The sequence below is a fragment of the Sparus aurata genome, chromosome 11 (assembly GCF_900880675.1).
Source record: "Sparus aurata chromosome 11, fSpaAur1.1, whole genome shotgun sequence".
NCBI classification, from domain to species: Eukaryota; Metazoa; Chordata; class Actinopteri; order Spariformes; family Sparidae; genus Sparus; species Sparus aurata.
The window spans coordinates 33,927,785-33,952,895 of NC_044197.1; the positions used below are offsets into that span (position 1 = coordinate 33,927,785).

The window sequence follows — 25,111 nt, forward strand, 5'->3', positions numbered from 1 at the left end:
TATCCCTGACGTCCCACCTTAAAACAAAGCCTCATTTGGCCATCCATGAAAAAGCTCCTTAACCTCCCACTTTTTTTTATAGGAATACACTTTTCTTACGGGTACTGCACTAGTAGGATATGATGGATAAACAGGAATAGGGTGGTAGGGTGACTGACTTGGATATAGGTTAGGGTGTGTGTGTTTTATTTAAGTATTTATTTGTTTTGTTGTGTTTTGTTTTGTTTTGTTTTGTTTTGTTTTTGACGGGAATTAGATTGTAAGTCTATTGTTTGACCCACACTCCGGAGCAGAAGGTGGCGGTAATGCACTAATAAACTGGATGCCAACCGCCATAAAATAAAGAAGAAGAAGAAGAAGAAGAAGAAGAAGAAGAAGAAGAAGAAGAAGAAGAAGAAGAAGAAGAAGAAGAAGAAGAAGGTTAAACTGTTGTGAGGCCATCGACAGGACGACACAGTTCAGGATGCTGCTGGTTTTGTCTGAAGACCATAAAGAACACCTCGCCTTCCTGCCGAAGGTTGACACCGCAGGTAAATAAACGCTCTGCGCTGACTCACGACTCGGAGCATGACGACGTGTTGGCTGCTCTCACCGAGAAGCTGCTTCTTCTCTTAGTGTGTGCTTGTCAGCTGATTGTGAATACGACATGAGTAGATATGATTTAATCGCTGAGGATGTTCTACCAGACATCATTTGACTACATCTGTCTGTCTGACCAACAGGAGAATATGAAGCTACTCGTGCGCGTCACGAGTTGTGACAGCCCGAAACCCTCCGCTCGATAACAACTCGTTAATACACCTCTGAACATGAATCCTGAAACCTTTATGTACTGTTTGTTCTATCATATTTAGTGTGAATGCTGACTCAGCATTGACACTATTGTTCTTCTGGTTTATTAGTGTGAATGCTGCAAGCATTGACACTATTGTTCTTCTGGAATTTATTAAAGTTCTTATTATTCAAGATTCCGTACGTTTTTTGGCACCTATCTCCTCCTACAAATCTTGACCGATTCAAACCATTCAAATATCAAAATGTTCAGCTTGTTTAGGACATGATCGGGTCTATTTTTCTCATTTCTACCTTTTATACTTTTGGAAATATTCAGTTTTTTCTGCAAAATTTTGCCCATTCACTCTTATGGGGATTTTTTCAAATTTCATTCTGCTATAACTTCAGCATACGTTCAGCTATTCAAACCATTCAAACATTCAAATGTTCAGCTCGTTCAGCTCTTTCAAGCTTATGCTTTTCAACTTTTCAACTTTTCAACTTTTTCAATAATTCAGCTTTTTCCAAAACAAATTTAACATTGCAGCAGATGGGAAAAGCTTCAAATCCTCTTCAAAACTCATCGACTTTCAGCCTCATCTTCTCCCTCATACATTGAGCGAGAGACACCATTCAAACTTTAAAACGGTCTCAAGACCTTGAACTATTGGCGATGTATTCAGTTTTTAAAACTTTAGTACTGTTTTGAAAATATCGCAGTTTTAGTTTTAAGGATTTTGAGCCCGTCTTCTGATTTTATAATGGGTGTGTATTGCGTCGGTTAGAGTGGGTGACATCATCGCCAGAGTGGGGAGCCTTAAGAATGGGAGCCAAAACTGTCTTCAGCTTGATTTTGATCCCACACCTTTTACCTGACATACACAATATATGGATAGAAATGTAGGAAAACTTGTTGGGTGTCAGCTGGTTGCCCCATTTCAGATGTGGGACTTACAGTTTTGGATTTAGAAGCCCGGGAGCGACACGAACCCAAAACCTTGGTCCATAAGCCGCAATGTTAATTTTGAGCCCAGATTTCTGGCCGAGAGCAGACGATACCTGATTTGTCTCTCGCTGATGTGCCCTCATTTCTCACTCGACTGAAATGAAAATAACATCAACGTGTTCAGCAAGGTCTCCTGTCACTCAACATACACATTATATGGCGATTACCATTACGGTTTTTTCAGAAATCGCAGGGGTTTGGGAGGGCTTCGCCTATTCATCCTTATGGGGAGATGTTGATCTTTGTCTCTGTATTTCTCCAGCGTGTGTATCTAAAGAATGAGTTTGTATTGCGGGAGCCAGCGTGTGTGACATCATCGCTACAGTGTAGAGCAGCTGGAAAATCTGGACAAAGAATTCTCTTCAGCTGGATTTGGATCTTATATCTTTTACTTCACATAGACAATGTATACATACAAAATGTAGGAAATCTTGTTGTCTTGCTTCATGTTTGCTCCTCCTATACGTATGTACAGCCATTTTAACCTCTTCCAGCACTCTTACTCTGCATCTTTCTACCTTTTCATCCTTGTTTCACCTATTTGAGCTTTTTCACCCTTTGACTTTTTTACATTTTCATACTTTTTCAACTCTTTAACCTCTTCCAGCCCTCTTACTCTACAGCTGTTCATACGTTTTCACATTTTTAACCTCTGCCAACCCTCTTACTCTACTGCTTGTCATCCTTTTTAGCCTTTTTTCACCGTTTAAACCTCTTCCAGCCCTCTTACTCCACAGCTTTTCATATTTTTTCACCTTTTTTATGCTTTTTCGGCCCTCTTACTTCATCCTTTTAAACCTTTTTGAGCTTTTTCGGCCCTCTTACTCTACATCTTCTCATCCTTTTTTCACCATTTTAACCTCTTCCAGCCCTCTGACAGTACAGCTTTTCATTATTTTCTCACCTTTTGAAGCTCCTTCAGCCTTTAACTTTTCACCCCTTGGCTGTTATTCAACATTTTAGCCTGTTCCAGCCCTCTTACTCTACAACTGTTCATGTTTTTTCAACTTTTTGACATCTTCCAGCCTCCTTACTCCACAGCTTTTCATATTTTTTCACCTTTTTAACCTCCTCCAGCCCTCTTACCCTACAGCTTTTCATCCCTTTCATTCCCTTTTCACCTATTTAAGCTCTTTCATCCTATAACTTTTCACCTTTTTAGCCTTCTTTCACCATTTTAACATCTCCCTGCCCTCTCAATCTACAGCTTCTCGCCTTTCTTTCAACTTTCTTAGAGTTTTATGCATTTTCGGCAGGTTGTTCAGCAGATCTCGCTTCAGCCTGCAGCATTCACACTGTATTTTCGCAGGAAATACACATTTTTCTAGTATTTTATTCTTCTTCCGTACGTTTTTTGGCACCTATCTCCTCCTACAAATTTTGACCGATTGAAACCGTTCAACTATCAAAATGTTCAGCTTGTTTAGGACATGATGGCTATTACTTTTGGCTTTTCTATCTTTTATACTTTTGGAAATATTCAGCTTTTTCTGCCAAATTTACCCCATTCATCCTTATGGGGATTTTTTCAAATTTCATTCTGCTATAACTTCAGCATATGTTCAGCTATTGAAACCATTCAACTTTTAAAATATTCAGCTCGTTCAGCTCTTTCAACCTTATGCTTTTCAACTTTTCAACTTTTCAACTTTTTCAATAATTCAGCTTTTTCCCCAAAAAATTTAACATTGAATCAAATGGGAAAAGCTTCAAATCCTCTTCAAAATTCATCGAATTTCAACCTCATCTTGTTCCTCATACATTGAGCGAGAGACACCATTCAAACTTTAAACCGGTCTCAAGACCTTGAACTATTAACGATGTATTCAGTTTTTTAAAATTTAGTACGGTTTTGAAAATATCGCAGTTTTAGTTTCAGGAACTTTTAGCTCCTCGTCTGATTTTATAATGGGTGTGTATTGCGTCAGCTAGAGTGGGTGACATCATCGCCAGAGTGGGGAGAGGCTTTTGAAGATAGGAAAGAAAATTCTCTTCAGCTTGATTTTGGTCCCAAATCTTTTACTTGACATAGAAAATATTTGGATAGAAATGTAGGAAAACTTGTTGGGTGTCAGCTGGTTGCCTCATTTCAGATGTGGGACTTACAGTTTTGGATTAAGAAGCACGGGAGCGACACAAACTCAAAACCGTGGTCCATAAGCCGCAATGTTAATTTTGAGCCCAGATTTCTGGCCGAGAGCAGACGGTGCCTGATTTGTCTCTCGCTGATGTGCCCTCATTTCTCACTCGACTGAAATGAAAATAACATCAACGTGTTCAGCAAGGTCTCCTGTCACTCAACATACACATTATTCAGCGATTACCATTACGTTTTTTTCAGAAATCGCAGGAGTTTGGGAGGGCTTCTCCTATTCATCCTTATGGGGACACTTTGATCTGTCTCTCTGTATTTTTCAGCGTGTGTATCTGAAGAATGAGTGTGTATTGCGTGAGCCACAGTGCGTGACATCATCGCGACAGTGTAGAGCAGCTGGAAAATGTGGAGAAAGAATTCTCTTCAGCTGGATCTGGATTCCACATCTTTCACTTGACATAGGCAATATATAGATAGAAATCTAGAAAATCTTGTTGGCTTGCTCCATGGTTGCTCCTTTTCCAGGGTATGTGCGGCCATTTTAAGCTCTTCCAGCACTCTTACTCTACATCTTTGTACCTTTTCATCCTTTTTTCACCTATTTGAGCTCTTTCGCCCTTAAACTTTCTTACCTTTTCATCCTTTTTTCAACTCTTTAACCTCTTCCAGCCCCCTTACTCTACAGCTTTTCATATGTTTTCACCTTTTAATCTCTTCCAGCCCTCTTACTCTACAGCTTTTCATATGTTTTCACCTTTTTAACCTCTTCCAGCCCTCTTACTCTACATCTTTTTACATTTTCATCCTTTTTTCACCTATTTGAGCTCTTTCACCCCTTGACTTTTTTACTTTTACATCCTTTTTTCAGCTCTTTAACCTCTTCCAGCCCTCTTACTCTAGTGCTTGTCATCCTTTTTAGCCTTTTTTCAGAATTTTAACCTCTTCCAGCCCTCTCCAGCTTTTCATCCTTCTTCACCTTTTTTTATTCTTTTTCGGCCATCTTACTTCATCTTTTTACACCTTCTTAAGCTTTTTCGGCACTCTTACTCTACATCTTCTCATCCTCTTTTCACCATTTTAACCTCTTCCACCCCTCTGACTGTACAGCTTTTCATCCTTTACTCACCTTTTGAAGCTCTTTCAGCCTTTAACTTTTCAACTTTTAGCCTTTTTTTCAACACTTTAACCTGTACCAGCCCTCTTACTCTACAACTGTTCATATTTTTTCACCTTTTTAACCTCTTCCAGCCCTCTTACTCCACAGCTTTTCATATGTTTTCACCTTTTTAACCTCTTCCAGCCCTCTTACTCTACAGCCTTTCATGTTTCCACCTTTTTAACCTCTTCCAGCCCTCGTACTCGACAGCTTTTCATCCTTTATTCACCTTTTTAACCTCTCCCAGCCCTCTTAATCTACAGATTTTCATATTCTTTTCACCTTTTTAACCTCTTCCAACCCTCTTACTCTACATCTTTTTACCTTTTCATCCTTTTCTCACCCATTTGAGCTCTTTCACCCTTGAACTGTTTTGCCTTTTCATCCTTTTTTCACCTTTTTAACCTCTTCCAGCCCTCTTACTCTACAGCTTTTCATATGTTATCACCATTTTAACCTCTTCCAGCCCTCTTACGCTACAGCTTTTCATCCTTTTTCACATTTTTAAACTTTTTGGGTCCTCGTCAGCCTTTAACTTTTCACCTTTTTTGCCTTCTTTCACCTTTTTAAGCTCTTTCAGCCATCTTACTCTACAGCTTTTTAGCCTTTTCAGACATTCATTTTTCTGTATTTTCAGCTCCTTCAAACATTCAACTTAATGTTCAGCAATTAAGATATGTAACTTTTTCAACTCTTTTAGCCCCCTTAAGTTTTTCTGCCCTGTCAGCTTTTTAAAATATTCTTCTGTCTGCCTTTTCAACTCATTCAAACATTCCGCTTCATGTTTAGCTATGAAAATGTTAAACTTTATTAACTCTTTTAGCCCACCTAAGCGTTTCTGCCTCTTCAACTTTTTAAAATAGTCATCTTTCTTTTTAGCTACAGACACCATTCCAAAAAAAAAAATCCCAGGTGTTTGGGAGGCATTTTCCCAATCATTCTAATGGGGACATTTACATTTTTGGCTCTGCTCCTGTTACACCATGTGTGCAGCCATTTTAAGCTTTTTCTGCCTTAAACTTTTCTCCTTTTCAACCTTTTTTCACCTCTTTAAGCTCTTTCAGCCCTCTTTCTGTACAGCTTTTTAGCCTTTTCAGCCTTTATTCACGCCTTTAAGCTCTTCCAGCCCTCTAACTCTACAGCTTTTTAGCCTTTTTAGATATTCATCTTTCTGCCTATTCAACTCTTTTAAAAATTCAACTTTATATTCAGCTAGAGAATCTGTTCAGTTATCAAAATGTTGAACTTTGTTAGCCCATTAAACTTATTAGTGTGTATGCTGCAAGCATTCACACTATTGTTCTTCTGGAGTTTATTATTATTCTTCCGTACGTTTTTTGGCACTTTTCAACTCCTTCAAACTTTGACCGATTCAAACCATTCAAATATCAAAATGTTCAGCTCTTTAAGGACATGATGGCTATTACTTTTGGCTTTTCTAACTATTATACTTTTGGAAATATTCAGCTTTTAATGCAAAATTTTCCCCATTCATCCTTATGGGGATTTTTTCAAATTTCATTCTGCTATAACTTCAGCATACCTTCAGCTATTGAAACCATTCACACATTAAATGTTCAGCTTTTCAACTTTTCAACTTTTTCAGCTATTCAGCTTTTTCAAAAAAAATGTAACATTTCAAATTGGAAAAGCTTCAAATCCTCTTCAAAACTCATCGACTTTCAACCTCTTCTTGTTCCTCATACGTTGAGCGAGAAACACCATTCAAACTTTAAATGAATCACAAAACCTTGAACTATTGACCTTGTATTCAGTTTTTAAAAATCTTGTACCGTTTTGAAATGGTCGCAGTTTTAGTTTTAAGGATTTTAAGCCCGTCTTCTGAGTTTATAATGGGTGTGTATTGCGTGAGCTAGAGTGTCTGACATCATCAACTGCCGCACCCCAGAGTGAGGAGCAGCTCCGGAAACGGGATTTTTTTTTGCTTCAGCTTGATTTGGATCCCACATCTTGTACTTGATATAGACAATATATGCATATAAATGTAGGAAATCTTGTTGGGTTTCAGCTGATGGTCTCATTTCAGCTGTAGCACTTACGGTTTTGGATTTAGAAGCCCGAGTGCGACAAGCACTCCTGAATCTTCCCCATAAGCCGCAATGTTAATTTTGAGCCCAAATTTCTGGAGGATCGCAGACGGGACATGTTTTGTCTCTCGCTCCTGTGCCCTCATTATGCACTCTACAGAAATGTAAATGACATGGGTGCGTTCAGCAATGTCTCCTGTAACTCAACATGTAGCATGTTTTGCCGATAACTATAACAGTTTTCCCCAAAATCGGAGGAGTTTGGCAGGCATTTTCCCATTCATTCCTTATGGGGACATTTTCGTCTTTGTTTCTGCTCGTGCTGCAGCAGGTCTGCAGCCATTTGAAGCTCTTTCTGCCTTTAACTTCTCACCTGTCAGCCTTTTTTCACCTTTTTAACCTCTTTCTGCCCTCTCACTCTACAACTTTTCGGCCTTTTCAGTCTTTGTTTCACCTTTTTTAAGCTCATTCCGCCCTCTTACTCTACAACTGTTCATATGTTTTCACCATTTTAACCTGTTCCAGGCCTCTTACTCTACTGCTTGTCATCCTTTATTCACCTTTTTAACCTCTTCCAGCCCTCTTACTCTACAGCTTTTCATATTTTATTACCATTTTAACCTCTTCCAGCCCTCTTACTCTACAGCCTTTCATATGTTTGCACCTTTTTAACCTCTTCCAGCCCTCTAACTCTACAGCTTTTCATCCTTTTTCACCTTTTTCGGTACTCGTCAGCCTTTAACTTTTCACCTTTTTTGCTTTCTTTCATCATTTTAACATCTTCCTGCCCCCTCCTCTAGAACTTTTCATAGTTTTTTCACCTTTTTAACGTCCTCCAGCCCTCTTACCCAACAGCTTTTCATCCCTTTCATTCCTTTTACACCTACATTTACTCTACATCTTTTTACCTTTTCATCCTTTTCTCACCTATTTGAGGTCTTTCACCCTTAAACTTTTTTACCTTTTCATCCTTTCTTCACCTTTTTAACCTCTTCCAGCCCTGTTAATCTACAGATTTTCATATTCTTTTCACCTTTTTAACCTCTTCCAACCCTCTTACTCTACATCTTTTTACCTTTTCATCCTTTTTTCACCTTTCTAACCTCTTCCAGCCATCTTACTCTACAGCTTTTCATATGTTATCACCATTTTAATCTCTTCCAGCCCTCTTACTCTACAACTGTTCATATTTTTCACCTTTTTAACCTCTTCCAGCCCTCTTGCTCCACAGCTTTTCATGTTTTCACCGTTTGAACCTCCTCCAGCCCTCTTACCCAACAGCTTTTCATCCCTTTCATTCTTTTTTCTGCTATTTAAGCTCTTTCGCTCTTTGACTTTTTTACATTTTCATCCTTTTTTCACCTTTTTAACCTCTTCCAGCCCTCTTACTCTACAGATTTTCATATTCTTTTCACCTTTTTAACCTCTTCCAGCCCTCTTAATCTACAGATTTTCATATTCTTTTCAGCTCTTTAACCTCTTCCAACCCTCTTACTCTACATCTTTTTACCTTTTCATCCTTTTCTCACCTATTTGAGCTCTTTCACCCTTAAACTTTTTTACCTTTTCATCCTTTTTTCACCTTTTTAACCTCTTCCAGCCCTCTTAATCTACAGATTTTCATATTCTTTTCACCTTTTTAAAGGAGTCATCACCCGGAAATCGCAATTTCTCTCGTTAAATCATGCATATTGGTGTTGGACCTCTGTTGCAACTTGCCTGAAAAGCTGGAGTTTGAAAGTGGCTTATTTTTTTCGCTTTGGCTCTTTTTCCGAAGAGGAATAGCGCACAGTAGTGCGCGTTCCTAAAGCACGAGATTTTGACTCTGCTCCTGTGGTGACGTTACCACAGGAGGCTACTTGCATATGCATCGGCTCACAGCCGTCCTCAGCCAGAGTGAGCATGCCGAATCTGCTTATTTCTCTGTCATTTTCAAGCCATACATCATCACCGCCAGCATTAAAACTCAGGTCTTACATGTAAAACATGAATGTGAAAAGTAAGACGGAAAAAAAAAGAATTTACCATTCAGAGACATCCTGCTGTAAACGTGTCTCTTCCACCGTCTCTGCCTCTTCACTCTCCCGTTCGGTTTCCGACTCTGGCTCGTACATAAATGCCTGAATTCCGTAAGGTTCGTCATTTAGTGTGTGCGCCATGACAGGGGGCTGTTTATGTTTTGGAGTCTGTGTGTGCATGCAGGCTCGCCCCCCATTCCGGCTCTGTCCTTCCTGCGGCCAATCAACGCGCGCCTCATTACATATTAATACAATGCACATCCGGACCGGTCAAAACCCCGCGCATAATCTCGCATGAGAAAGTCGCGGTATGAAAAAGTGTCAGAACAAGCTCTATGTTTGATTTTTTTTTATTATTTTTTTTCTAATAAATTTTAAGAATTGATCCAAAGCGATCCAAGAGGGACTGGATATGTAAAAAACCAGGTGATGACTCCTTTAACCTCTTCCAACCCTCTTACTCTACATCTTTTTACCTTTTCATCCTTTTCTCACCTATTTGAGCTCTTTCACCCTTAAACTTTTTTACCTCTTCATCCTTTTTTCACCTTTTTAACCTCTTCCAGCCCTCTTACTCTACAGCTTTTCAGATGTTATCACCATTTTAACCTCTTCCAGCCCTCTTAATCTACAGATTTTCATATTCTTTTCACCTTTTTAACCTCTTCCAGCCCTCTTACTCTACAGCTTTTCATGTTTTCACCTTTTGAACCTCTCCCAGCCCTCTTACTCTACAGCTTTTCAGATGTTATCACCATTTTAACCTCTTCCAGCCCTCCTACTCTACAGATTTCCATATTCTTTTCACCTTTTTAACCTCTTCCAGACCTCTTAATCTACAGATTTTCATATTCTTTTCACCTTTTTAACCTTTTCCAGCCCTCTTACGCTACAGCTTTTCATGTTTTCACCTTTTGAACCTCTCCCAGCCCTCTTACTCTACAGCTTTTCATATGTTTTCACCTTTTTAACCTCTTTCAGCCCTCTTACTTTACAGCTTTTCATATGTTTTCACCTTTTTAACCTCTTCCAGCCCTTTTACTCTACAGCTTTTCATCCTTTTTCACCTTTTTAAACTTTTTTGGTCCTCGTCAGCCTTTAACTTTTCACCTTTTTTGCCTTCTTTCACCTTTTAAGCTCTTTCAGCCCTTTACTCTACAGCTTTTTAGCCTTTTTCGATATTCATGTTTCTGCCTTTTCAACTCCTTTAAACATACAACTTCATGTTCAGCTAGAGAAACTGTTCAGCCCTCTTACTCTACAGCTTTTTAGCCTTTTTAGATATTCATCTTTCTGCCTTTTCAACTCCTTTAAAAATTCAACTTCATATTCAGCTAGAGAAACTCTTCAGCTATCAAAATGTTGAACTTTGTTAGCCCATTAAACCTATTGCTTTTAAGCCTTTCTGCCTTACCAGCTATTGGAAAATTCTGCTTTTTCTGCAAATTCCCGACCATTCAACCTGTAGTTTTATGCATTTTCGGCAGTATGTTCAGCAGATTTCGCTTCAGCCTTCAGCATTCACACTGTATTTTCGCAGGAAATGCAATTTTCTAGTTTATTTTTTAATACCTCTGTTGATGTTCCTTTTGTGTATTTATTTGGTTGAAAAATTAGGTCTGTATACGTTGTTCTTACCTGAATTCTTTGTGTATTGATCTCTTCTTCAATTTGAGTAATAGTCCGGCAGATTAAGTCCAAATTCCAGGACAGTCGTTCACTTTGCCAAACAAGCACTACATTTGGCATGAATAAAGCCTAGACCCTCCTTTTTCAGAAAAGCCCGTTCGCCACCTGAAAATCCAACATGGTGGTCATTTTTCAAGATGGCCACCACATAAAATGTACCAAAACCCTTTTTTATTGTAGAATGGTAATGGTTGGGCATATTTAAATGATCTAGGCATAGAGTTGTATGTGTTTTGAGTAGACAAATCCAGTGATGCAAATAAAAAAATATATATTTCAAGGCTAGACTTCAAGATGGTGGCCATTTTTTGACTCAAATTCGCAGGTTTCTGTCAAATTTTAACACGCATGAAGTTTCAATTATGCAAATTGTTTTGATCCACATCAGAATGTTTTCATCAATCTCAAAATGTTGAAAATGTCTTCTTATAGGCCTTGACACACATATCTGACTTCCAACCGTCGTCAGAAAAGGCAGTCGGACTTATCAGTCAGCTCCTGTCTCCCAGAGTGGGATCAAAAAAGTGTTTTTTACACACCTGAACAACCACCAATGGTTCTACGTTTACATGAATCATAATAAGTCTCCATACACACAGCGCTTATCCATCTTATTCCTAGCTAGCTCTAGCTAGTGGAAAATATAGCTCTGACTAGTCAAATTTGGGACACTTGGTTAAATGTTGAATATTTAGATATTGCAGCACATGTAGTGAGCTGAAAAGGAAGTGCGATACATTCATCACATACCAGAATGCTGTTTGTGAGTTTGGATCAACTCAAAGATCAGGCTTTAATCTATTTGATGTTAGTTCGCTAGCCATAACGTTGCACGTAATTGATTAGTTAGCATGGTTGCTAGCAAAGTTATTCCATTACAATCCATCATGTCTACTCGTATGCATCTCAGAACACCATAATACACCTCAGACAACAAATCAGAAATGGCCAGTGTCATTGCCAATTAAGTTTATTGTGCCAATGGCTAATAATCTTGTTGGTGTGCCCACGCCATAAGAGAGTGATGTCAAAGCACAACCAGGGCACACTGGTGGCATCATTGCTGTGAGACTCAGCATGAAGTTCAGTGTCAGCTGAGTAGAGTACTTACCGTAGTTGTAGTCTACTGACTGTAGTCATAGCAAGTATAGCTTAGTGCCCCAAATGCTATCTAATTAGCCCTTTTATATACACCAACTAGTAGTTTAGTTAGTTGTAGTATAGTCATACCTGTCAACATTGGGATTTTAAAATAAGGGAAATTCTCTGCCAATCATCTGTGGGTGGTGGGACTGCCCGCCTCATGGGCCATGACCCCTTACATTTTTAGAAAAGTGTACAAGACATTTACTAACTAGGGGTGTAACGATACACAAAAATCATGGTTTGATAAGTACCTCGGTTTTGAGGTCTCGGTTCAATTAATTTTTGGTACAGTAGGGGAACAAAATGCAAAACATAAATTTGGTAAAATGTAATTATTTTACCATTATACAAAATATGAGTATAAAATAAAAAATAGAATACTGTTGAATAGTGCTGCCTAATAACTTCAACAAATTATTCTCAAATAAACAAAATATATAAAATAAGCCTTACAATGAATAAAGTGTAAAGTGCAGCACTAAAGGTTCAAGACAGTGATGGACTGACCATAAGGCAATGTGGGCAAATGCCACAACGGCTGCCTGACGATGTGGCCGCTCGGCCGCAAATGAGTTAACAAATGAATGAATAAAGCGGATCATCACGACAGCACAGTGCGTAGTTTGTGTCAACACAGCAGCGACATGCGCCTGCTCCTGGCACATCTGCGGCCGATCCACAGGTGCTGGAGCCCGTGCGCAACACAGGCACACAGAGAGAGAGAGAGAGGAGCAACCGCCCCCACTTCCACCCCTCCTACAAGCAGGAAGGGTCTTCAAACCACCACCTGCAGGGCCAGAGGGGAATCACGGGAGATTTAAGGGAAAATATGTAAACAGGAAGACGACGGGACAGATGATTAAAATAATGGAATTTCCCGGGGAAAAGGGTTGGGTTGACAGGTATGAGTATAGTTAGCTGCACCTGAATTGACAGGATGTGCCAGCGCGGGAAAGCCAAACCAAGGGTAATGGGGCTTTAATTACCTGGATGGTGTACAGATTGCGCGGGACTTAAATGGCACTGGATGAATGATCGGGCTAGGTGTAGGGCACTTTGATATTTGAACCTAGTTGTATCCAATATCTGAATGTGCTTTTGTATTATGTATGGTTAGGTGGTAAAAGGATAGCCCCTCATCCTTAACTATTACACATAATGGCTGCTTCTAATCCACTGAGTTCTGCATCTCAAACTGACAAGAGAAAGTGTTATCTTTGTCAGACAGATATAAAGGAAGAGTTGAAATCTCCTCCAACTCATTATCCTTATAGTCCTGAGAGCAATGGTTATTCAATAATTGCCACAAACATACCACTCTTTCAAGCAATCAACCAGTTGCCAATCGGGTTAGACATGTCCCGGTTGGACAAATGGAAGGGGCACTGAGGAAACACTGAGAAGGAACAATGCAAAATATCACCAAAGCTTTCGTTCTGTCAAACCTCACTGTTCTATTGAAATAAAAAAATCTATTAAAAAAACAATAGAAACAAAAAAACCAAAAACATTCACTTACTTTACCTGGGAGGTGTGCCCTGGTGAAGTTCAGTTCAAACCAGTGATCATTTCCCATTCATTTTCAATGTTCTGTTGATATAAAGTGTATCAAATGTAACAAAACAAACAAACAAAAAAAATACCAAAAACAATGTAAAGAAAACATGCACTTACTTAGCTGAACTAATGAAAATTAGTACAAAAAGGCGTTATTTTTGCCATTTATTGCCGTCTATCTTCACAATTTAACACATTTTTGGACTTTTTATCGCCAAGTTGGAAAGCTTAGATCCTTTCAAGATCATCAAAATGTGATAATCAAATCTCAATCCAATTTAAATACCAAGTCTGATGGCTTTCAGTGGCGGCCATATTTGAAATTGGTGGCCATATTGGATTTTTTGCGTGGCTAACAGGCTTTTTGGAAAAAGTGAGTCCCAAAGAATATTTGTGCCAAGTTTGATGCTTGTATCAAAAAGTGAAAGATTATCTCACTAATCTGCCGGACTATAAAGTTTCTCATCACATCAGTGATAGGACCTCCATCAGATGTGAGAATATTTCTCAGAGAAGTAAAGACTAACTCATCAGACTCTGGCAGAATGGTGGCAGCTGATCATGCAGGTTAATTGTCTACGGATAAGTTTATTGACAGCAACGTTTCGATACTGAGACCTTCATCATGTGTATGTTTCTTTCATGTCAGTTGGCACGTGTCGACATAGGATTGTAGGAATCTCACGAAATGATAAATGATGAATAGTAAAACTGAGGAAGAGAGGAAACACATGAATGAAAGACAGAGAGAGGCAGTGATGATTTGGAGCACAGACATTTGAAACTGTGATATGCTGAACCAGTCAAAGCATTTGTGAGAACAGCACAGCATGTGCATATGGCTGTCACTGTGTGACATCATCCATATCTTCTTAAAGTTAAATAAACAGGGCTCGTACGGGTGCATGAAATCCTTGAAAGTGCTTGAATTTCAATGTTGCATTTTCAAGGTCTGAAAAGTGCTTGGATTTTAGTTTAAGTGCTTAAAAGTGCTTGACATTTTAACTCTGTTTCTTGGCAAAATTGGGATCAGACTGGATAGTTTGCTTAGTACAAGGAGAAATAAAATCAGTGTGTGTGTGTGTGTGTGTGTGTGTGTGTGTGTGTGTGTGTATCATCACACATGCAGCCTGGTTGCAATAGAGAAGGACAGCTGAGGAGAAGGTGAATTTGATGCAATTTGGACTGATGACATGTTCAGTATTAATAAACTTTAAATAAGCGAACAGCTTAAAAAAGTTTATGTCAAAAAAGAAAATTACAGGGTGTTCTCAGGTCTCTCTTTGTCTCGGTGCAAGTGTGCCTGAAGAACACCAAGTGGCTTCCCTTTTTTTGGATAAAACTTTGTGTTCTCCTTTAATTTCTAAAGTTTTTGCTATTATGAAACATCATTTTAGATGTTTACAGCATAATACAATGTACATAATTGTGATAAAAAAAAATAAAAAATAATAATCATGAGTATATATATTCCTGTCCATGTATTTTACCCCAGCGATAAGGTACTGGAAAAGTTTGAAAATGACCCTTAAAAGTGCTTGAAAAGTGCTTGAATTTGACCTTGAAAAATGTGTACGAACCCTGAATAAAGGGCATGTTCCATACAGGTCTCAATTAATGAAATTATGTTGTTTATATAATAAATTGAACACACATGTCCATGTGTTTCTTATCTTCAGTGGTTGGAGAGTTTGGTCGCATAGCGCTGGAGTTCCTGAGGAGAGGAACCAGCCCCAAGATCTACGAGGGAGCAGCAAGTAAGACTCTACACCTTTTAGTACATACCAGAGGTGGGGGACTCGAGTCACATGACTTGACTCGAGTCGGACTCGAGTCGCAAATTTGAGGACTTGAGACTTACTTGACTAACACCGATGAAAAACTCGACTTGACTTTGACTTGGCATGAATAACTTGAGACTTGACACAGATGACTCGAAAGTCTTGGCTTTTCTTTCTTTCTTTTTTTGGCGCATATTGAGACGTTAGTTTCGTTTTTGATACTTTGCCCTCTGCCACTGTAAGACGCGCAGCGTGCCAGAGTGGCACTGTGGCCGACAGGATCAGGGGAGGAGAGGCAGCATGAAGGGAGCTCCGAAAATCATCACATTTGGATTCAAAGATTTTTTCATGTCTGGGTGATTTTGGCCGCCGTCTTGGTTAAAGCATGTGTGTGTTTCAGATATAGCGTCTTCAGTGCGCACAGACATTATTTTAAATGTAGGTGCGCATTTACGCGCTCACAGCCCAACACGACACCGTACCGGCACACATTCAGTTTGACACACTTGTTTTTTTCGTTCACGTCTGCGACGGACCTGCTTATCCCTCCGCCTCTGAGATGTAGAATGTGATTTATAGAAGAGAAACACACATTTCAGGACAGAACAGACATGTCATGTGATTTTCAGCCTCCTTTTATAGAGGGGGAGGGGAACAATACCTGAGAGTAATATTCTCAGCTGTCAGGATATGCAGTATGCTGCAGTCCCAGGGTTGATATTAATCTAATCTTATTCTTGTATTTATGGGTTTGAAAACCAATTCTAAAATTGATCAACTATGCACATACATCATATTATTGACTAACCACCCTCTTCTGTTTACTGTGTCTACAGATATGAAGAATACATTCATACTAACTTCTTGTGACTTGTTTGACCTTAGCAATGACTTAACTTGACTTGCTTAAGTAATAGCCATGACTCGACTTTACTTGCTTGATTTTCATCAATAGTAACTTTGGGCTTGCTTGACACTTGAAGGTTAAGACTTGTGACTTGCTTATGACTTGCATGTATGTGACTTACTCCCACCTGTGGTACATACTACTTATCTACCAGCACCAGCTAACACTGTGGGCAGTTGTGGACTAGTCGTGAACCATATGGTGTAAAACAGCATCACAGTGTGATACTGGGCTGCCTAGTCTAGATTTCTACGGAAGCCCTTAGGGGCAGGTTTACTTTTTATTATTCCATCCATTTTCTGAGTCTGATCTAAATTATTTTCTCTCGTGTTTTTATGACTTCGGGAGGGCTAAGTTTTTCCAGGATAAAATAATGATATTGCAGAAATTGAAAAAACGATATGAATCATTTGTAGAACTTTTTTTTTCCGTGCATGGAACCAGCTGAAAAATAAAACATTTTTTTCTGGAGGAAAACAAATTTTTCTTTCATTGTATGGCTTAAATGTTTGTTTTTATAATGTAAATTTTGACCACAAGAGGCTGAAGTGCACCACTACCCCATGATTAGGCGTGTTCAAGTTGAACTCCAGCTGACCTCCTGCAACAGCGAGATCTGCTGGTGACTGCAGGGGTGGGCATACAGACGCTGCTATGAAGTCGGACACTCTCTACTTCCCGTAGACGTGACGAGACATGGCTGAGCTTGAGGTGTTTGCCTTCTTTGTCTGCGAAGAAATGGAAGAAATTGAAATTCCATTAATGTTTGAGGAAAATCAACAATGAAGGCGATCAGTTTTCCTACCTGATGCTATGGGAACTTTGCTGGCTTTTTTCTCATATTTATCTCCTTTGGAAATTATTCAATCTGAGATGTTCGAAATAGTAGTCAACGAGAATTTGTAGGCTGAGGAAATAGAGCAGTGGAACTGCTGCCGTGTAGACAACTGTGAGTTACATTTTAAGGGTTAGCCTTCTTGATCCAATAGTAAACCTTTCTGGTACAGGATTAGTTATGTGCAATCTCAATATAACACATGCATATGGACAGTTCATATTTAGAGACAAAAGAATGTGACAGCTTTGTCACAATAACAACAATAACAACTTCAAATTTGGAAATTTTGTAATTGCTTCACTTCAAAAGGTCACACAGAGGCGCATTACTGGTCCAACTGGTTTATCAAGAGTAGATGAATAGCCTATATGTTACTGTACCATTTACTTACTGTAAATGCTTGTGTTCCGTTTTCCTTGTAATGTCACCATTAAATAAATTTGAACTTGGTCTATCTGGTACAAAATAGTAAGTCTTGCCCAATAACAATACAATACAATTACAACAGTTATTAATTATTATGATGACTACTGTGCTTAGGTGCATGATTATATCACAGCTGAGGGGAATTTGTGAACCACATTTAACAAAAATGCACAACTATATACACATAAGATGATGCATTTTCTTATAGAAACATTATTCACAATGAATAAAATACATTTTACTGAATGCATGAAATATAATAATCAGAACAAATTACTGAATCAGATGCCTTGTCCCGCTGTGCCATCTCATCACACGAGAAATAGCTCAGGATAATTATTTTTAATGTTAATGTTACGTGAGCAGTAAGGGTTAATAAGAGTGGATAGTACAGATAACACCGGACACAGCAATTAACTACTTCTCTATCATCACCACAAGTTGACAGAACTGAGCAATTTATTGACGACATCTTTCAGGGTTGTTACATGAAGGAATATAGGTTTATTCACGTTGACTATCCCATAGGTGCGGCCACACGGCTGCCACTTATCTGAAAGTATGTGATATTTGAGTAGAAAAGCGGCACAGGCGCATATGGATATGGAAATTCATTGAAACACAAGTCATATTCGTCAGCATAGATAAAAGCCAAATAGGGCAAAGTCCTGGGGTCATGAAGGTGGGTCTAGACTTGTGCAGTACCTGGAGAGCAACTGCTCAACTGCTCTGCAGCCGCCTTGTTCCCACATTAACTGAAGGTCATGTGACATCGAATGCAGAGCAGAGCAGGGCTGCGCAGGGCTGCGTGATCTTGAACTCACCTTTTTACATATGATAAAAACTACCAGTGTTCTTCCTGGTGAGTTTTATTCCTCTCTCTCTCAGGTTATGTAATATGAATGTCATGTCTTTTAGCCTAATTGGACAGAATTTGGAGAGATAACAGTTCAAATCAGACTAAGAAAATGGATCACCAGAAAAAAAAGATTCAAGCTTCCGTAATTTACACATGCTGTATACACAGCATTTGTTGAGGTTTGTGATACTGCAGAATTCTCATAGTTTATGTTGGAAATATAGTTGTAAGTGTCACATTAGTAGATGCAATATTTAGCCTACCTTTTAATTGATATAAGACAAAGTAAAAAATATTAAAATCACCTGTCAATATAATAGCATTCAACTAGGGCTGCAGCTATCGATTCTTTTTGTAATCGATTAATCTAGCACTTTATCGATCGATTAATCGAGTAATCGGATAATTTTTTTTTTAGCGTTTTTAAACAACCAAAACGAAAATGATGTGGCTGTAAAATGATCAAGCATTTCTCAAAAAAACTGAGGTATTCATTCCAGCTCCAAAACGAAGCCCATTTATTGAGTGCCAGTGCCAATAATTAAACAATACAGATAAATCAACTTACTGTAAAACATGTATAACATGTAAAACTGTGAATACAAACTTAAATAGTAAAGGCCATTTGGCCTTGGTTTTGTTTTCTTCATACAACATTACAAAAAAAGGATTGCACCTTCTGAAAATTACCCACCTGAGAACAAAGAATGAATATAAAATATAAAGCCAAACACAACACAATGTGTACAATTTTTATAAAAAATAAATAAATAAAAAGTAAATGTAAATAAAACATTTATAAAGAAATAAAATAAATAAATTATAAATAAGACGTTTTCAGTCTTCAGTCCCCAAATCCATGATAACCACACTAATCCGCCAATCACAAGGAGGCAAATACACTGTGGGAAGACTAGGGTCCTAACTACTCCACATTATACGTGTCCTCCTGGAACCAAAACTTATCCTGAACTGTCAGGAATCATTTCAAAGTGACACAGACACATTGGATTAGCCGGTGGAGGCGGTGTAATGCACTCAAACAGAGCTTATAATCACAAAACAGCCAATGTAGCACGTAATTCATGATCATGTCTGATGTTTATTTTTGCTTATTTTTGCAGAGTGATGAGACATATACCGTTGAAATTTGTAGAGTCCCAGCGTTCATATGACATGCTGTAGCATTAGCATGAAGTAGCGTAATCGCTAACGCCAATTTTTCGGACATGCGCCATTAGCGTGTTTTTTCTTCGTGCTCTTTTAGTTGCTTGGTGTCGGAATTGAGTTCCGATTAGGTGAAAATGATTATCATGAGCGTTTAGCCGAGCTTCTTCCCGTTAAGTTGGTGTGCTGCATTAATATGTTGCTACATGGTTAGCATGCTCTTATAAGGGTGTATAATGCAACATGCGCAGCTCGGGTTGAAGAGGTTAAAAACATCAAAGCTAAACATCGTATCTAGTCAAACCTACGGTGGCCCGGGAGGTGCAAACCAAAATTACAAAATGTGAAACACTTTTACGAAGCTTGAGACAAATTTACATTTCAGAAAACAAATTTACATTTCAGAAAACAAATTTACATTTCAGAAAACAAATTAACATGATACAAAACACTTTTACAAACACCGAAACAAATTTACATTTCAGAAAACAAATTTACATTTCAGAAAACAAATTTACATTTCAGAAAACAAATTAACATGATACAAAACACTTTTACAAACACCGAAACAAATTTACATTTCAGAAAACAAATTTACATTTCAGAAAACAAATTAGCATGATACAAAACACTTTTACAAACACCGAAACAAATTTACATTTCAGAAAACAAATTAACATGATACAAAACACTTTTACAAACGCCGAGACAAATTTACAAGTGGTGAAACACTTTTACAAGTCCCAAAACAAATTTACAAATAACATCAACCGGAAAGGGAATGTACCAACTCCGGGGTTGAACCGGAATTATACAACAAGTAGTTCCGACCAAGCAATCTGATTGGTCAACAAGACATTTTGACCGTGCTCAAATCAGCATGACAGCACGCCTGACTCATTACCCAAAATATTACTCCGCCAAGTCCATGGCAATGGTGTATCCATCTCCATGGCAACATAGTAACTGTCAGAGCTGAAGCAAAAAAAAAAAAAAAGTATGGCTTGAAATTCAAACTTTCTGCCGTAAAATATGCAGAGGAAAAGTCGGGAGAAGCAGCCGCTAGACATTTCTCTGTCGACCCCAAGAGAGTGAGAGATTGGCGATAAAAAAAAAACGGAGCTGTCCGAGGAGGACAGCAACAGGGCCAGGCTGCCTGCTGGAGGGAGGAAGAAGGCTAGCGAGGAGCCTGAGATAAACATGCGGGAATTAGTTATCAGCAAACGGGCACGCCACGAGAGAGTGTCCCGCAAAATGATCAGGGCGATGGAGAAACAAATGTACGCCACCGTGAGTGACAGCACAGATGATGAATTATCTGCGAGTGCTGGTCGGCTGAATCGTTTCCTCCGCCGCAACAACTTTAGTTGCAGAAAACAACTATTGCCCAGCAGGATGCCAGAGAATTCACCGAGAAGCTGGCGAAGTTTGTGACATTTTCATCCCGGATTTTTGAGAGGAAAGAATTACACGCCTGTTTGTTTGTTTGTTTGTTTCTCTGTTTATTCACTAATACCACTTCAAACATAATATAATATAATACAGTTGGTATACAAAGTTAATTTGGTAGAGTGAATGGGTCCCCCAAAGGAAGCTAGAAAAGCTTATAGGTGGGGGCCCATAGTTCATGAGAAGGTAGTGGTACAGTCAAAAATATACACAGTTACCACCTGTAAGCAAAAATAATAAGTGAATGTACGCAAAAGCGCACCAGAACATACATAATTAATACATGACATACACATACAATCATACGCATACATCCCAGTTGTCCATGAGGAAACAGTTCTATATTAGATATAGCTTGATAGGAAATGATTTTTTAGTTGTCTTTTGAAGTTGGAGATAAAGGGCAACACCTTAAGGCCATCATCAATCCTGTTCCATATCTGCGGCCCCCTACAGACAATACTCATGCTGGTGCGTACATGTCGACGACATTTTCCTGATATACGTGATTTAATTCTCATTTGGTATGTGTGCTGGGGGCTGGAGATGGGAACAAGACTACACAGTCTAGAATTCAGCTTGTGGACAACTTGAAACATGAGGCAGGCATTATGATATTCGTTTAGCTCAGCCAGTCTTAGTAACTCAAAGCGATGGAACAGAGGGTGGGTGGGGGTATTTATCTCTGACCAGGACAAAGCCCGTATGACTTTCTTTTGCAGGGATATAAGTTTTTTAAGATGGCTGGGGAAGGTGTTGCACCATATCACATTACAGTAGTTAAGGTGTGGTTCAAAGAGAGTTTTGTACAGCGTGAGAAGGGCAGACAGAGGAAGGATATGTCTGATTTTGTAGAATAAGCCAACATATTTGGACAGTTTATGTATAAGGTGGTCGATATGACCTTTAAAGTTAAGAGAGTCGTCAATGAGGACCCCCAGAAATTTAGTGGAATGCACTCTTTTTATCTCCTGCCCATTAATTTTGATCTGGCAGTGATCAGCATATTTAATTTATTTTGCTTGATTTAAAAGAGATGAAATTTGTTTTGCTGACATTTAGTGACAGTTTGTTACATTTAAACCAAGAGTCCACTTTGGATAATTCAGAATTTACTATATCTTGTAGAGTAAGGGGGTTCTTGTGAGATGTAAACAGATTTGTGTCGTCAGCAAAAATAATGTAATGTAATATTTTAGAGGAATTTATAAGATCATTTATATATAGGATAAATAAAAGTGGCCCTAAAATGGAGCCCTGGGGGACCCCAAGGATTATCGGCTGATAGTTAGAGTTATAATTATTGGCATGGACATACTGTTCTCTCTCATGGAGATAACTTCTGAACCATTTAAGTGCTATACCTCTGATACCATAGTGATGCAATTTGTACAATAGAATATCTGAGTCAATGGTATCGAAGGCTTTTGATAGGTCCAGGAAAATGCCAACACCATATTTTCCCTCTTCAGTGCAGTCATTGATTTGTTCTATTAGGTCAAGTATTGCCATACAGGTTGTGCTCTTTTTTCTAAAACCATATTGAGATGGAACAAGAATATCTAGTTTATCAAGGTAGTCACTTAGTCTCTTGTATACAACTTTCTCCATTACTTTAGAGAAAGTGGGTAGAATTGATATTGGCCGATAATTGCTCATGTCATTACTGTCGCCGGATTTAAAAATAGGAATTATCTTAGCGATTTTTGTCATTTTAGGTACAGTGCCAGTGAGTAAAGAAAGGTTGATGCAGTAAGCGAGTGGCTCTATAATGACATTTGCAATAGCTGTCCCAAATTGCCCCCTGGTCCCAAATAAACGCCTTGTCTGTTAAGTGATTGAAACAAATAAATGACCCGGCTATTATTTATTTTCCCTTCAGTGTGAGAGACACTATTGTGGCCGCGGTGAAAACGTTTTATAAAAAATAGAAAAGAAAAAAAAAATCAACATCTTTGTTATAACTTGGGCGTTCTCACTGTTTATCTGTGCAGTATTGATTTAGTTCGGGAAATTCCGAAATCGCGATAAAACATGAACGTCAGCTCAGACTTCACTCTTCTGGGACTAGAAAATCCTTTCTGTTGCTAGGTCGTTACTAAGGGTTGGATTATTTGATGGAGTGGTAAACTACGTTCTATTATACATATGAGTCAACTGACGTGACTGATTTTGTTTCAGTTATTAGTCAGACCCCATGTGTTTCCATGGAAACGCGACGCACACTCGCAAAAACCTTTAAAATTTGAGAGCAAATTGTCCATCAACATGGATATATTTTGATTATACATTTTATTTGTGTTGGTATTAGTTGTATAATCGCAATATTACCCTCGAGGGTGTGCTTTAACGTAATTTGAGCACTTCAGTGCTGCTTGCGGGTTAGATCGATGGACCAGATATGCTGCAGCAGTGCATAAAATATTTTAATGAGGGACACTCGTACGCTGTAATTGTGGACATGATGTCATGTTTACACAGTGTTCACATCAGCTTGAGGTCTCTGAAAAGCAAACTGAATGGAGCCGGGTTATATCGCAGAAAGGATTACTCCTCTACTCCTGATGTGAACACCGTGTAAACATTACATCATGTCCACGATTACAACGTACGAGTGTCCCTCATTAAAATATTTCATGCACTGCTGCAGCATATTCGGTCCGTCGATCTGGTCCATGCCCCTTAAAAACTCTAAAGACCGACCACACGAAGAACAAAACCACGTTAAACGGCTCATATGTTGTCCACAAAACGGGCAAAACCTCACTCGATGGCTGTCCATCTTGAGCTCACCATGAACTCCATCAACAACAACAACAACAACTCGAATTGGCCGCTGCCGGGTTATCACTTCCAGTTCAACCCCGGAGTTGGTACATTCCCTTTCCGGTTGATGTTATTTGTAAATTTGTTTTGGGACTTGTAAAAGTGTTTCACCACTTGTAAATTTGTTTCGGCGTTTGTAAAAGTGTTTTGTATCATGTTAATTTGTTTTCTGAAATGTAAATTTGTTTTCTGAAATGTAAATTTGTTTCGGTGTTTGTAAAAGTGTTTTGTATCATGTTAATGTGTTTTGTATCATGTTAATGTGTTTTGTATCATGTAAATTTGTTTTCTGAAATGTAAATTTGTTTTCTGAAATGTAAATTTGTTTTCTGAAATGTACATTTGTTTCGGTAATGTAATTTTGTTTTATGATATGTAAAAATGTTTTCCAAAATGTAAATTTGTCTCAAGCTTCTTAAAAGTGTTTCACATTTTGTAATTTTGGTTTGCACCTCCCGGCCACCGTACAAACCGCATCACGACATCACTACAAATACAGAGTTAATTGTGCCAGCCAGCTAAATTCAAAATGTGTGCTTCCTGAACAACGGTCCGTGTGGAACAATCAGATCCCTGCGCGTATAGTGCGCGTCAAGGGAATTTAACAAGGCTTCGAGGCAGAGTTTTTGCCTCGAGGAATTTTTATAATCGAGTAACTCGATGAATCGTTTCAGCCCTACATTCAACTGCACCACGAACTGGAGCCGTAACGTATCGACTCAACACCTGACTGAGAACTTTTAATCAAAAACTGAAGAACCATTACAAAGACAGAACTTGTTGCTGGCTGTTGCTAACTGTACAATAATTAGTTTTAGCTTGGTGGGCCTATTAAACTGCACACTGAGTGCATATTTACACTTCAAAAGGTATCAGAGGTATCAAATGGCTAATCTCAGATTTAGTCTTCAAAGTGGTCCTTAAATGTCGTTAAGTGTTGCTGCAGAAAAACCCTCACAGGTTTTCTTAGGCAGTGCTGAAATTCTAAAAACACAGAATCAACAGATAATAAATTCAAGCATTTTATCAAACCAAGTAAGTGAAATGACAAAAGCGATGTAGACAGAGTAAGACAGCTGTCAGACATTCTTTCACACAATGACACACAACAAACCTGCCATGATTTTACAGTAATCCATAATGACCCACTACTTGCAGGGAAGCTGTGTGTTCCTGTGGAAATGGTGCATCATGGAGTGGAGGGCCTGATGTTCCTGATGACAGAGAGCTCCAAACACATGGTAACCCACTCACACTCTGACACTTCTCTGTGTGTTTGAAATGGCTGAGGTTCATTAACACTCTTTGACATGTTCCAGACCAGTGATTCCCAAAGTACGGGCTTTTAAGGCACTGCAGAAGGGCTGCT

The 25,111-nt window shown here is 38.7% G+C and overlaps 1 protein-coding gene across 3 annotated transcripts in view; it reads left to right on the forward strand.

Moving 5' to 3' along the window:
- Positions 1-360: 360 nt before the first annotated feature.
- Positions 361-25,111, forward strand: part of commd2 (COMM domain containing 2) — a 28,370-nt gene continuing 3,619 nt past the window's right edge. The window contains exons 1-3 of one of the 3 annotated variants that reach the window (XM_030434408.1): positions 361-530; positions 15,169-15,246; positions 24,901-24,983. In XM_030434408.1, coding sequence (XP_030290268.1) covers positions 464-530; positions 15,169-15,246; positions 24,901-24,983 — 228 coding nt within the window. In that variant the 5' untranslated portion in view covers positions 361-463. The remainder of the gene's footprint in view (positions 531-15,168; positions 15,247-24,900; positions 24,984-25,111) is intronic. The other 2 variants (XM_030434406.1, XM_030434407.1) reach the window with 2 other exon arrangements.